This window comes from Parasteatoda tepidariorum, chromosome 1 (assembly GCF_043381705.1).
Source record: "Parasteatoda tepidariorum isolate YZ-2023 chromosome 1, CAS_Ptep_4.0, whole genome shotgun sequence".
In the NCBI taxonomy this organism is placed as follows: domain Eukaryota; kingdom Metazoa; phylum Arthropoda; class Arachnida; order Araneae; family Theridiidae; genus Parasteatoda; species Parasteatoda tepidariorum.
This window is the reverse complement of record NC_092204.1, coordinates 98,343,805-98,358,897: the sequence shown is the minus strand read 5'-3', so window position 1 is coordinate 98,358,897 and position 15,093 is coordinate 98,343,805. Positions and strand designations below refer to the sequence as shown.

Below are 15,093 nucleotides of genomic sequence, written 5' to 3'. Positions count from 1 at the left end.
AGCTGAGTCCTTAGAAAATTTAAATATTTGTCGACCTTTCTCGGTACCCTGCCATTTCTGTTTCCATCTCCTCATATTATGGGTTTTAATAAATGTTCTGATCAGGGCTTTCGAACTTGGGACCTCTGAGTCAATTTGACAGAGACTGATGGCCCTCTTGGCCGCTTCCTCATTGCCCTGTATGCCTATATGAGCCTTGACCCAGTTACATTCAATGTTTGATCGCCATAGTCGTTTAATGTGTTCGATGAGGTGTGAAGAGGGTGCTGGGTCAGCTAATGCCTGCAGTGAGAAGAGTGAATCAGAGTAGATAACAGCATCAGGGTAGTTTATGTCGGCAAGCCAAGAGAGAGCATGTTTGATTGCCATCATCTCTGCCCTTAAAACACTACTGTTATTCGAAATTCTGGTGGAGGCCGTCTTAACAAAATTCCATCATTTTTAATTACAATCCCAAAATCTGTTCTGTAATGGTAGTTTTTCTCGCTTATTTCATCGGCAACCTCCATCCTAGAACCGTCTGTAAATATTTCAACACCACTGTTGGTTGGCAGTGATCTACCCCAGGGCACAGACATAAATTGTGGTTGGTGAGGCCTGTCTGGGGGTTCTATTAACTGGGTGATTTGCATGTACTGATGTATAGTTGGATAAGGATCAGTCATTTTCTAACCCCATTTTACACTTTTGAAACAAATGTCCTCCTGAATTTTTAAGTGGATAGGCTACACCCCCGCCAGTATCTGGAGAGCCTCTGCGTTGGTTGTTGAATACGCTTTTGTAATAGTTATGAGAGAGGATCAAGATGCAGGTACAGACAAATTTGTACTTTTTTGAAATAAGCCATTATAACTCCTAAACTATTGATCAGAGTGTCTCACGAATGGTCGCGTTCGCCTGCATGTGTATGAGTCCGATTCACAGTGAATCGAAAGTTCAAAAGTAATTTTTCACACTGCATTAGGTAGGTACTTTATTCACGTCGCATTAGAGCTGCGCAATGGGCTATTGGGGACGATCTGGGAAACATCAATGAGGATGATCCGAAGACATGCCACCTCACTTTCACATTGCATTAGGAGTTTTTAACGCTATAATAATGCCTCACTTGTCTACCCAGAAAGAAAATCAATTCTTCTCTTCGAATTATTTCCTTTTTCCTCAAAGGGAGAAGCGCACAGAGAAAAAGTTATTTATGAGGACACAAAGCTTTCTATGAAAAAATCTTAGGAATTGTTTTTTCCCAAAGAAAAATTCTAATTTTGCTAAACTGTCTGCTCTATTTAACAAAAGGTTACAAGTCATTGAAAGCAAGCCTGAACGTAATGTATGTGTACAAATGAAGTAAAGCCAAAACCCAGAAACAGTACATATCCAGTATGTGCGAATGGGTTACATAAAGTTAAGCAATAAATGCTACCAAGAACAATAGCGAGGTTAATCTAAATCAATTAGACTTTTATACTGCCGAAGTCTTAAGTTTTCCGATTCATATCGATCAAGGTCAACCTGGAAAGAAATGAACAGGGGTGGTAGATATTTCTACCGGGTTCGAATCTTAGAAATGGCTGATTGATTCGAATTCCGCACCCGGCTCGCACCAGCTACAATGCTGACGCAAAAATATCCTCAGTAGTAGACGGATCGTGGGTTGGAGTCCCCTTGCTGCCAGGCTAACCTCTGGGGATTTTCGTGGTTTTCCTCTCCCTGCAACGCAAATGGGAAATTGTTCCAACAAAAAGTTCTTCACGAAGGCAAATTTCTCCCAATACTTGTTCAAGGGTTCCCTTGTTTTCTGGATCTGATTGAAAATTACAAGGCTACGGAGGTAAACATTGGTCGGCTGTTCAACGACGGTTATGAATAAATATACAATTACATGATACATATACATGAAATATATTTTTAATAAGTATTTACTATTATGCATATATCTGTTTTACTTTAATGGAAAAAGCGAATTTTCTTTTTATCTCCCTTAATAATTTAAAATCATTTCAAACTTAGATTACTATTACCTTGCTATTCAATTATTTCCTTGACAATTCATTTTTCAATGAATAATGATATTGTGGATTATTGTTCTATTACTCAACCTAAGTATTAGTCATTTAATTATCCTAACATTCAATAATTCATTATTAGACTAATTTTAATTTAGTCATTAATATTTTATTAAATTTGTGGCTAAAATTCAAAGTTAATGTTATAAATAAATGAATTAGAAAGTTGTTGAATAAATGACCCACATGAATTAAATTCTTGCAAAAATTATTGATTTTCACTAATTATTGGGTTTTATTCTTTTCCTTTGAGTATTAAATAGTCAAAAATGAAATACATGTTAATTTTTACTTCTTGAGATGATTGTGAATCGTCCAGAAATTTTTTGTATTTCAAGATTGCGTTGCTCCCCCCCCCCGCTTTACATATACTTTATATATTATTATTAGAATTATACGAACCATTAAATGCTCAAGCTACTTTCTAAACGATAAACAAGATGTACAGAAATCAACAAGTTTTGATATATTTCTGGAATACTTGTCAAAAGCTAATTCGAAGAAGTATACACATTATGGATCAAAGTTTAAGCTAGGACAAAACAAAATCTTTATCGAAAATCTCTAGTCCCGCGTGAGAAAAACTAAGTTATGAAAAAAAGATATATTTGGTTGCGTCATTAAATAATTAGGTGCAACTAATAATCTGCTTTTAACCGATAAAGCGTTATTAAACAGTAAATGTTCACATAATCTAGTTTTGATCACATAATCTAGTGCGAAATAGTAACAAGTGGATATTTCACTTCACTCTATAAAGAACAGACAGTCTTCAATAAACGTAGACTAAGTTAATCTTCTAAAGCAGGATGTAACGCTGAATCTGTTCAACTACTTCCCTATATCAAACAGGTTTTGATATTTTAAGTCTTTCCTTCCTCACTAGTGATTAAACAGACTTCGCGTTCTTATTTTTACCTTGTGTGAATATTAGCAGTTTTCTGCCTCTAATGCGTAGTATTCTACTTCATTTTTAACTCGAACGATTCTGGAAACATAAATTAAAAACTGTCAATGATACACCCATGTGTTGGAAGTTTCATTCACATGCAAAACTGTTTTTTTAACCAATCATAAGAAACTAAATAGGAAGAAAAGTTTTATTTTATATTAGTTAGATAAAAGCATCGAATTTTAACGTTAAAACATTCATCGTTCTTCAAAAAGCAAAATCCTATGGGTCTATATGGTATCCACCTCCAGTCTCCATTTCAAATTTACGAACTTCAACTGCATAATCCATTTGGAGATCTCTGTTCTTAATCTTTCCTGTTACAATACCTTCCAGTATTTGTGCGACGCCTTCCAGAGACTTCTGGTGGTGTTCTTCAGTGTTACAGTATAGAAGATAAAAGTGAGATCGGTTGATGATGTCATTGTACAATCTCAATCCATCTGCTCCACAAAAGTCTTGAACCAAGTTCGAATATCTGTGCAGAAGTTGAGTACCAGCTCTGGAAAGAGAAGCAAAATTTGAATGGCTTGTCGAATATTCCCTCTATCAAATGTAAATTTAGAACAATCGAATTTATCCCTTTGACACAGAAATTTTATTAAACATTTTGTTTCATTATTTAGCATTAATTTATTTTTAACAAAGCTGAGAGTTATTGTATATATTGTTATAAAATACGGTATGAAACATGGGTGTTTTTTCTGAGTATAAGGTAAAATCTTCCAAATAAGAGTCACTTTTAAACAAAAATTTTTCAATCTGAATTTATTTAGATCTAGAAGAAATTAAATTTCTTTAATTTACAAAATAAATTGTTACAGTTTTGAATATGAATAAAAAAAGTTTTTTTCAAACAATTTTTTGGGGAGATTTTATATGTTTGAACAAATATTCGATTTTTATTGTCTATATTTGAACCTTATTGGCTCGTTAAATCTCTAAATTTTTATTCTCAGGTCTTTAAAATCGAAGTTAGTTATTTTTTCGCATGCTGACTGACGAAACAACTTTAAATTCATTTTCAGAAACCTGTTGATTTTGAGGAAATCTCTTTACGCGCACACACATTGTAAAAAGTTTAGTATAGAATTCATCGAAACTTTGTAGATTTTGTATATTGTTAGGTATGATTTGAACTAAAAGCTAGGGTCTAAATTAATACTATTTTAGCATGCTCTGGTAAGAATGCTGAAAACATTTCTTTAAAAAAAAATCAATCTTGAACAATATATTTAGTTCCTATTTCATTTTATATTTGAAATTTGGTGAAAAGATTTAATTCAAAATACAGATAACCCCAAAATTAATCTAGAAATCTTTTTTGATTTTTATGCATTACTTTTTGTTGTTTAGCTGTTTTGCTTAAATTTGTCCTTGCTTTAAAAAAATTATGAAGTTTGTTAAATTTGTAATTTTCGGACCAAAAATAAATTTTAATTGCTGCAAAGAAATGTGTCAGACAAAGTTTGATACCTTAACTACTTTCCACAACAAAGTTATGATCTTTATAAATTTGTCATTTTTTTTCCAGATTGCGCGTCTTTTCACCCATTCTCCATGTTTTTAAATAACTTTTTTTTCAAAGCAAGTAGCGAAAAAAATTAAAATATTCTAAAAATAAAACTATTAAAGTTTTATCGAACGAAATCTAGATTTTTATCGTAATGAAATGATAGTAAAAAAACACTTACATGCAGAATTTCAAACTTTCAGCTTTAGCTGTATTTTCGGCTACTTTATAATACAGACTAGCCATTTTTCTTGCAGAATACTCACATTCGTCGTAGTATATTGTCACGTGACTGAAGCAGGGGGCATGTTTCAGATACTCTAAAATTACAAACAAATGAAATGTAATCAGCATGTCAAACATCAGTATCTTGTTAACACTGCTATATAATTGAAGAATATGAAACAATGACTTTAACAAACTGTTCCTTTATATTTTTCCACGTAGGTACTTTACAAGCTTAAAGACATCCTACTAAGTAACATCACAATGCGCGAAAGAAGCTCATTTAAATCCCCGTGTTTTTAAATCAAAAATACTCTTATTAACAGGCTAAAATGGTAGCTATTTTATTAGCTTAGCCGTTCAATTAAGCGAAAAAGCAACAGAAAGAAGCTTTGTTTGAACAAAAATAATTTTGTGGAAGAGAGAGTTACGATTTTGAGTAAACCATTGCATAGATTATCCCGCAAATATTTTCTAAAACTGCAGTAATAATATTTCTTAAAATAAACTGCTGTCATTATACTTGAAAAACAGTTTAAATTCGTACTGATATGAATAATTACCGTAGCAAACTAGAATTGGATTTTGTATTATACTAAAGCGATTGAGGTTTATATTTTAGCTTCATTTTATTTTAGCTATACCTACGTATGAAAACCTTATTTAACACGAGCAATTTCAGTTGTCCATTTAAGGCACTAGGGGTGCGATTGTTTGTTTTCCAGTAGAGTCATCTATAGCCAAGGATTAAACTTTCGTCATGCCCATGCGTCACACCCGCTTATAGGGTGGAACCATTCAAACATTCATTCATCCACAGATCCTAATTTTGACCTGAAACAGAGAGCGATCAATCTCCAATCCAATACTCTCAGCGGTATAATTTGTTAGAGGGGCATGGAGATCTTTGTGACCCGAAAGATTTTACGTGCACCAGTCACCATTTACTACACAGAGTCTTCGGCCAGCTGAATTCAAACCCCAGTTCTTATGAAAGATTCCAGCACCCTACCAACCAGACTATCCCAGTTCAACGCAAACAATTAAAAATTAAATATAATTCGGAAATATTCCCTCGAATAATATTCTATCTTCGTCTATCTGCCTACATTTATTTAATGTTAATTTAATATTAGGTTAATGTTTGTCTCAAAAGTGTAGATTTTTCGAAAGCATCGATTTTTCCTACATCAAAAGTTTAAACAAAGCATACCAGCAATATATTACTGCCACCTAGTATTTTATTTTCAAGCAACAAACAACTGTATTCGTAAATGTTAGTTAACTTAACTACAGTATGTTACTACCAAGTATCTGCTTGCAACAAAGCTACAAACAGTGTCCGTACATATTACTAACTTGGTTACTACAATATGTTACTGCCAAATATTTCCTAGCAACAAAGCTACAAACAAATGTATTCTTACACATTGATGAACTTTGTATCTTTACCTTTGTAGAGTTGAGTATCCCTGTCGCATAACTCTTCCAGTAGAGGTTGCGCTTTCTTCAGTACCAAAGCATGTCCACAAAAATCTTGCTCATCTGGGGGAAATTCCTCTTCGTGCTCTTTGACGCATTTGTAGTATTTTTGAACATTGCTTCAAATAGACATTTTATTACATAGAATATTTAAGGATTGATTTAAAATGGAAACTTGTTATATGAATCATGATCATAAGCACAAAAAAATGCAATACTTCATGTATGGTTGGTTGAAAATTTAGTGCATAAATTGAAAGGGGGGGGGAAGACAATAGAGTGATGAGCCAAATTTTTACCACTTTCACATCAAATTGTTCTTTATTACTTCCAGGTTGCCCCAAGTTTTTTTTAATTATTGAAATTAACAATGAATTAAATTTATTGTTAACTTTAAAATACTTGATTTATAAACTTTTCCTCATAATTTGATTTATAAAGGTTTTCTTTTCCTAATTTTTGTCCCAAGTTTTTAACAACCGATTGAATGAAAGTGAAATATGTTAATGCTTTTTAGTTTTAAGAGGTGGAAAAATTTGTTTTAGAAAAAAAGCTTTTGCTCAAAATATTGCACACTTAACTTTAAGTAGATGTGATAAAAATTTTATTCAGTATTGTGAATAGTTTGGCGAAACGCATAGTAGCATTAGAGCATGATGCAGCGATGCGAGCACCAAGCACAAGTTCTCAATGTAACGAAATCAAAAATTATCAAACTTAAAAACAAGTTGGGCGTTTCGTGAAAGGGAGGATCAATATGATGCTCTGTTTTCGTAGAGTAAGTAAATATGTAGCATAAGGTATACATGATACATTTAGAAATCATTATGGACTTTTATGCCAGAAACTGACACAAAATCATTAAAATAAATTTGATTCAATTCCTTAAAAACCTCAAAATACGCATTTTCTATGTGTGAAAGCATTTCACGTGTCTCTTTGAAAAGCGGAAACAGTCAAGACTTAAAAATTCAGCGATGACTTAAGTTCAAATTACACGTTCGCAAAAGTGAACGCAGCCGTTTACGAAAATAAACATAGCTTTCGAATCAGTTTTTAAAATTAATTATTGTGATTATAATTCTTTCTTTTTACGAATAAACTATTAAATCTTATTTCAAAAAATATAGTCTATTTAAATAAACCACTTAATATATTTCATAGAATTATTACAAGGTTGTTAATGGGGCTATAAGTTTTAAATAATGGTAGTAAATTTGCGCTTTATGAATTTAGGGTTCTAAAACTCATTTTACCTTTTGGAGTTCTGAATTTGAAGACTTCACCTAAAATTATCTAAAATATACCTAACCAACAAGATCCCAAAGTCCAAGATTTCGGTCCTGTAATGATTAAGCTTAATGCTTAAATAGGTAAGGAAAAATAAGCATATAATTCCTCACTCAGTAGTTAAATTTTGATTAAATCGGCAATCGGAGCAAAAAAAATTGGTTTGGAACATTAGTTAGCAATTCACCATCAAGATGTTAAACATGCAATTTTTTCCACCAGATTCACCACAGACAACATAGGTAAATTTATCCCAATACTTGACCCGGAGTTCCCCCTTGTCTTCTGGATTGGGTTCAAAATTACAAGGTTACGGAGTTGAACATTAGTAGTCGTAAACCCAAAATTAGGTCAGCTGTTAAACGATGGTTATAAAATTGCAGTAATGCTTGAAATTATGCTTGCTTTAATGATTAGAAAAAAAGCTTTCAGAATTAACGATTACGAACTACTGAAAATAAACTGAAGACTTTAGAAGCAAACAAATTAGATTTTTCAAATGAATCTAAAATCTAAAGCAAGCAGCATATTGACATTATACCCAAAATTTATTTGTATCATTGTAATTTGGGATTCCCAGAATTAAGATTTTCTGAAATGTTACTTACTAACAAAACCTTGCAAGTTGAATTTCATCAAATGGGACATACACTTTAGTAATGTCATATTGACAGACATCGATTGGATCTAGACCACCGCAAGATTGTAGATCTGCTTTTAGTGCTGAAAGAGAAAAAATATCTTATTGAGTTTGTTCATGAAAACGGACAATATGTTTATGGTTACAGTTACTTTACTTAAGCACTTGCAATTAATGTCATTTTTTTAAATTTCGCTCACCGTACACCTTAATAACTTTTTATCCAATGATCCAGATTTTCACGTAATGAGATTCAATTCTAATAACATGAGAGGTTACCCTTAATTATATTAATTTGTGATATATACATTTTTAATTATGGAATTAAACATTTTCTGAATAAACATTTTTTTCGATGTTTTGATTTTCTACACCCTCCAATCTGGCAAATATTAGCAAATTGTGGTCCATTAATGCATTTTTTGCGTATTTTGCAGCATCAAGGGAACTTTTAAAATGATTTGAAAAACGCCTGCACATCATTATAGAACTATTTTATCGAAAGAGAAACTCCCGAAAAACTCTTTTACATTCATTATTTATTACTTAATATAAAATTGCTCGAAACAATTTTTAATTGCAAGGAACTAATTTTTAGTTAACGGTCTTATAAAATCATAAAATAACATAAAATACGTTATTTCCTATCAATTGCATTAGTTTTAAAATAAATATGAAAAAAAATGATCTTTCAAAAAAAAATATCTTAAAAACTTCGAAAACGTTGATAACAATTTTAGCATATTGGTACCAAAATAAAGCACCAAAGTATTTTTAAAAGTCTTACCAAACTATAGTCATAAAGACTTTTAATGTTAAAATACTGAATTGATGATAACTTGAAATAATTAATGAACTTAGTTAGGTAGACTTTGTGAAAAATCTAATAACCATAGTGAAATTCTGAAATGAAGATATTTCATTGATTTGTCCTTATTTTTATTATTTTCTTTAAACCACCAATACATTTGCCAAATATTACGTTACGCAAATTAATTCATTAATTTCACAAAATGCATGGAAACTAAATAAAAGCATAAAAATTTCAGATATATTTTGCAGAACAAGTTTCTGCTTTAAGTTCTCATGCACGCAGTGTTTGTCTTTTAGATGAAAAAAAAAATGCAGCAATTTTAACATCAAATAATGATAATAGGTTGAAAAATAAAGCTTTGGAACACATTCCGATAAGACTACGTAAAAATAAAATACCAACTAGTTCTTTTAAAAATTCACTATTACTACACGTACGTTTGAACAAAAAATTTTTTAAAGAGAATAATGAATACTAGTTTTGTACATTGCCAGACATTAAAAATAGATTAAATATCGCTTGTTACTTTCTAAAACTACTATATTTTGTATAGTTTAAAAATACATAAGAAGATGCATGTTGAAAAATATTCAGTAAATAGTTCGTAAATTTGATTCTTCTTATTTCATTTTAAGTATTTACAATATAAAATTCAATTTTATATAGTTTGATAATGTAGTTAAAGTAACTATTCGTAGCCATAAAAGTTGTAGTTAGATAAGAAATAAAAAAATGTTTTAAGTAATAGTTATATATTTTATAACGCTTTTTGTAACTTTTACGAACCTGTTTAAATCAACCTTTTCATGGCTATAGAAAATTCTTAATCAAGTTCAGCTACGAGTTGATAAAATTAGCATTTGCTTTAAGAGTAAAAAATTTTATCAATAAAAAAGGGGCTATAATAAATAATACAAGCAGTGAAGGTTAAAAATGAATTCCTTATTTTTCTTCACAATTTTGTTTTTCGGAAATAAAGCTTTCTCTGTTAAGGGATCAGTACAGTTGAACTGAACTATTCTGTGTTTATTGTGTTAAAATCATTTATATAACGCCATTTTGTATTTTTGATCACGATTCGAATGAATATTTTTAATTTATTGGGCAGCTAATTTATAACTTAAAGAATTCTGTTGCGGAGTTGTTAGGTCAGATAGCTTGAATTAAATTATTTCATCCGGCGAATTTTGATTTATTATATTGAAATATCGACAAGAAATTAAGCAAAGAAGGGCTAAAATTTAACAATTACTAAAAATATCAGAAAAAAATTTAGATTTAAAACAAAATAGGAAATGGAGATTGTTTTCATAAAAAATAGCTTTTAATTAAGAAATGTATAAAACATTAAACATTGCTTTATATTATAGACAAATTTTACTTTTGAATAAGTATAGTCAAATTAATGAAAATAAATGATATGCGTTAACGCAAGTTAAAATCTCATACCCTTAATAACAAATAGAAGGAGTAGAGTTGACCAAAACATCTTGATTAAGTAAAAGAGAAGGTTCGGAAAATTTTAACTGCACTAATTTATACTTTTAGATTGAAGTTGGAGTTATAGTAGGGAGATATCACTCGCTTATTCTTTGTTAGTTTCGTCGGGCCAAGGAGTTTTGTCCTTCCATGAAAAGCTTTGAAAAATTAAGATAGTAGGTTCAATTCTCAATGTTAATCTGGGTGCATTATTGTGCTGCTCTTCTCTCCCTTATGCAATTTATTCATTCATTTGACAAGATTTTATAAGACAATATTTGTATTGAGCACATTAACCTGTACATGTTGTATATGTATATAAACAAATAAACAAGTAAACGGATTTAATTACATCGCTGGATTGATTGGTTTGGTTACTTAGTGCATCTCTGTGCAGTCCTTCTCTCATTTGGCTATGATCAACACGAAAACCTATTCAAAAATTTAGTGCTCTTTTTGGGTTTAACTAAGTGATTCTAGTCCCCAACCTACTAATCTTAGACGTTCGTAAATACAACAAATTTCAAATTTATACAGGTGTAGCCTCCCTGGTCGCCTGAGAAAAAAGGTGTTTCTGTTAAGGTTGGTTGGTTGGTTGTTAATTTACGGCTACTTTAATCACAATGGGCTATTGGCGACGGTCTGGGAAGCATCCCTGAGGATGATCCGAAGACTTGCCATCACAATTTTGATCCTCTGCAGAGGGGATGGCACCTCCGCTTCGGTAGCCCAACGACCTGTACGCGAAGTCGAGCACTTTACGGCAGACAGTTTAACGAGGACCCATACCGCACACTCTCGGTCCCTATGCAGACTGATCCAAGTGGTCACCCACCCACACACTGACCGCAGACAGTGATGCTTGACTTCGGTGATCTGCTGGGAACCGTGTCTTAACGATCAGTCCACTGCGGGACCTGTTAAGAGTTTTTATCTCTGACGGATGTGTATCTCCAAAAGTGTTTGAATCATCCTTATCTGCCTTATCTTCCTTATCTGCAAATTAAGCATCGAAAAAGCTCTGTGTTCCCTTTTCACAATCATCTTGTAACTTCACTTCTTTGTCATCATCAAATCAGCAAATCCCTGAATTCAACTCACCCCAACTCAAAGCAAAGAGGATAAAAGGCAAGTAGCAAAGATCCTCTTCATAACCTACAACTCATCTCAACTCAGTTCTCTCATTTGCGCTATCTGTTCATTAATTTGTATGAGTTTGAAGGACATTCTTCAAAAGACCTCGCTTCCCGAGATCATTGAAAATCTTCTCCTGCTCAATCAACAGCTGCCTCGAGGAGACTCCTAAACAGTTAAGAAGTTAATCAGGACTGGCAGGAAGGGAGCAAGGAGAAAAAAATCTTTTCCCCATTCTGAAATTTCATGCATTTCAAGTCACCACTTCAGAATCTTGCAATGGCTGAATATAGCATCCTGGGGCAGCTGCATAACAGACAGAGGCCCGGACCCTTTTCAGTGTGCCAGTTATGAACTGGTGTTAGGCACCATATTAAAAGTAAATTACTTTTGTGGAATGAATGGATTTACGAAGGAGTTAGCTCAACTGAATTGGCGATCGAAAAATCACAACCATTTCTAGTAAGAGTTTCTGCAATCTCATTACCGCACACCCCAACGAGCAAAGGAATCCACTGAAGGCATACCGATTTCTTCAGGCCTAGCTCGGAGAGAAGTACTAGAAAATCTTCGTCAGGTTTATCATATATTTTCGGCCAATTTTTCAGGCATTGGGTGGCCCTTTTACTGCCAGTCCTTTTACTGTTAAAAATCCAAATACTGCTATAATCAGTAGTAAGGGCAAACTGAAGAGCCTTTTCTATAACAATAATTTCTGCCCTGAAAACTGAGCAAAAGTCAAAGTTACGAATACTAAATTTAATTTCCTCCACGGAGTTGGTGATGTAAACACCACTCCCATCTCTACCGTCTTCAAACTTGCTGCCATCCGTGTAGATGGTAGGTAGATACTTTAATTAACGTCGCACTAGAGTAGCACAATAGGCTAGCGATGGTTTGGGAAACATCCCTGAAAATGTACCGAAGACACGCCGTCGCAATTTTGATCCTCGGTAGAAGGGATGGCTCTCGTGCTTTGGTAGCCCGACAACCTGTGCACGAAGTCGAGCACTTTACGGTAGAGCAGTTTAACGAGGACCAGTACCGCACACCCTTGATACCTACGCAAGTTGATGAAAGTGGTCACCCACCCTCTTACTGACCTTAGCCAGTATTGCTTGACTTCAGTGTTCTACTTGGAACCGTGTCTTTACGATCAGTCGAGTGCGGGACCCATCCGTGTAGGTAGCCATGGCCTGAGAAAGAATATTATTAATGACCTCTAGAGCAAACTGTTTTCGAAGTTCAGGATGATTCCCTTGCTTACAAGCACGAAATTTCAAATCCTCATTGAATTATTGATTACTTAGTGTATCTTAGTGTATAGTGTGGCTGGCTTCTTTCATTTGCTCTATCTTCTCATCAACTTTACAAGATTTCATAAGTAAGTCTTTGCATTGAGCACATAATCTTATATATATGTATTGAATAAATAAACAAGTAGATTGGTTTGATTATTTGGATAGACTTAATTTATGTGACTGAAACATGAACTCGACTCCAATTCCAATGCTCATTGTCGAAATTTACAGAAGATAAAGCCTTTTTCATATCACATCCTTTTGCAAAGGCGGTAGCAGTAGTATTTTATTTACATAGCATTAGAGTTGTAAATCGAACTATGCGACGCCCTGCAGTTGTAAATCACTGTGTGAAGTGTGAAGGTAGCGAGTTCGAATCCCGCTATCACCCTGGATGTATCTTCGTGCCGTCCTTCTCTGTAGTGTGCTATCTGTCCTTCTACTTGACAAAGGATTATAAGCTTTAATTTAGCTCACAAGCCTGCAAATGATTGTTGTACCAATAAATGAATGCGAAATATCAATAATAAATCAATCAGTAAGTACTTAGAATGTTATTGAACACACAGACCTACGTGCATGCGTACCAATAAAAAATTAGCAAACATTTCTTAATTATAATTTAATGCAATCGTATATGTGTTGTTGTTTTTTTTTAAATAGAATTTTGTAAAAAGAGTAAATGTAAGTAAGTATTATCGTAATTTATTTTGCTGCGTTATTAGTTACTATTTGTTAAAATAATTATTCTCAATATTTATAATTTTTTGTGCATTTTGTTAGTTTTGAAAAAAGAAATCCTTCTTGATTTTGTGACAAATACCATTTGTTATAAATTGGAATTTTAAATACGTACATAAATACTTTTTAAACATTAAGTGCATGAAATAAATAATTTCTTAAAAATAACTTCTTCATTTACACAAATTCTTCTTTTAATAATTTCTTTTTTGCTCTTTTACTGTCTGCAATTGTCACAACTTTTATTTTGTTGTTAGGTTTTGTAAAGAAAAAAAATCACTATCTTTATTTCGAGAAAGTAATTTCAAGTTTGTTGAATTTGCTCGTAGCAAGTTTATTTTTCTTTCAACATTTACAAGTTTTGGCAAGTTTGCACTTTTTATAAAGCACCGTTATCACTATTTTTTTTAAAAAAATTTGAAATTTATTATTTGCTATTCTATTTAGATTCTTACTGGCCAGCTTACTACTACGCTTTCAGTAAAATATTTATACAGTGGTAAACATATAAAAATCAAAGCTTTTATAATTTTTGCTAGCTTTACACACATTTTAAAATCCTCAATACGAAAGAGCTGGATTAAAGTGGCGTTGCATATGAACTTTAAAATCATTTATAAATAGTGGTGTGGAAAATAAATTTAAATGGAAAGAAAATGATACATTAAAACAATTACTTACCTACCACCAGAATAAATTTTTACAAAAAGCGCAAAAAGTCAGCAGCCATATGTTCTTACTATTTCTTAGTGAAAAAAGTTTTAGTTACTTTCAATAAGTATAGGGACTTAAATAATCATTACCTTCTATACAAAATATGTAAATTTAATTAAATATGTAAAAGTCAATTTTTATTTAAAAACGTTCTTAATTTGAAATCGAATTTATTGCGGAAAATTTATACTCTACGTGAACTACGCCATTAAGAATAACCTTGAAGATGATTTTAGAATATTGACCTATTTTGACTGTTATTTAATGATAACATATTCATTCTAATTAAGTAAATGAAGTTCTTGAATCTCTAAATCTTTATAAATTGTTACTTTGTTATCGTAATCAGAACGTATTTGTGTCTACAGTTTCTCAGAATAACGAATACATATGAAAGTGAACTTTCAACTTTTGGGAAATGACTTACAATGTGTGCTTACAGTTGCTTGTGATTTTCGAGTTTAAATTCACTGTCCGTAAATAAACATTTATTAGAGGAAAGTCACTATTTAAGATTAATGTTAACTTTCACGGATGTTTAAAATGTTATGAATTTATAATAGTTCCAAAATTATAGTTTATTGGCGTTACATAATGATTCAAAACTGTCAACGAAACGACATGAAAGAAAGGAAGTATCGGAATTATGTTAAATGTACACGAGTCAAGTCATTGTTAAATACTTTATTAAAAATATTTTAAAAAAAGATAAATAACAAAATCTAACAATATCTAATTATATATA

At 32.1% G+C, this 15,093-nt stretch overlaps 1 protein-coding gene across 1 annotated transcript; it reads right to left on the bottom strand.

Annotated features, from left to right (window-relative positions):
• Positions 1-3,151: 3,151 nt before the first annotated feature.
• LOC107440356 (uncharacterized) lies at positions 3,152-10,560 on the bottom strand. The gene is made up of 5 exons (XM_043038912.2): positions 10,429-10,560; positions 8,134-8,248; positions 6,206-6,354; positions 4,710-4,848; positions 3,152-3,517 (listed from the first exon to the last, which is right to left on the bottom strand). The coding sequence occupies exons 1-5, from the start codon at positions 10,466-10,468 to the stop codon at positions 3,238-3,240; spliced, it is 723 nt and encodes a 240-aa protein (XP_042894846.1). The 5' UTR covers positions 10,469-10,560; the 3' UTR covers positions 3,152-3,237.
• Between the last annotated feature and the right edge of the window lie 4,533 nt (positions 10,561-15,093).

Excerpts from the sequence above, each read along its gene's own strand:
- LOC107440356 (XM_043038912.2), bottom strand. The coding sequence starts at position 10,468 with ATGTTTTGGTCAACTCTACTCCTTCTATTTGTTATTAAGG. Across the intron at positions 4,849-6,205 it reads GGATACTCAACTCTACAAAG|AGTATCTGAAACATGCCCCC; the intron begins GTAAAGATACAA and ends TTGTAATTTTAG. Across the intron at positions 3,518-4,709 it reads GAAAGTTTGAAATTCTGCAT|AGCTGGTACTCAACTTCTGC; the intron begins GTAAGTGTTTTT and ends TTCTCTTTCCAG.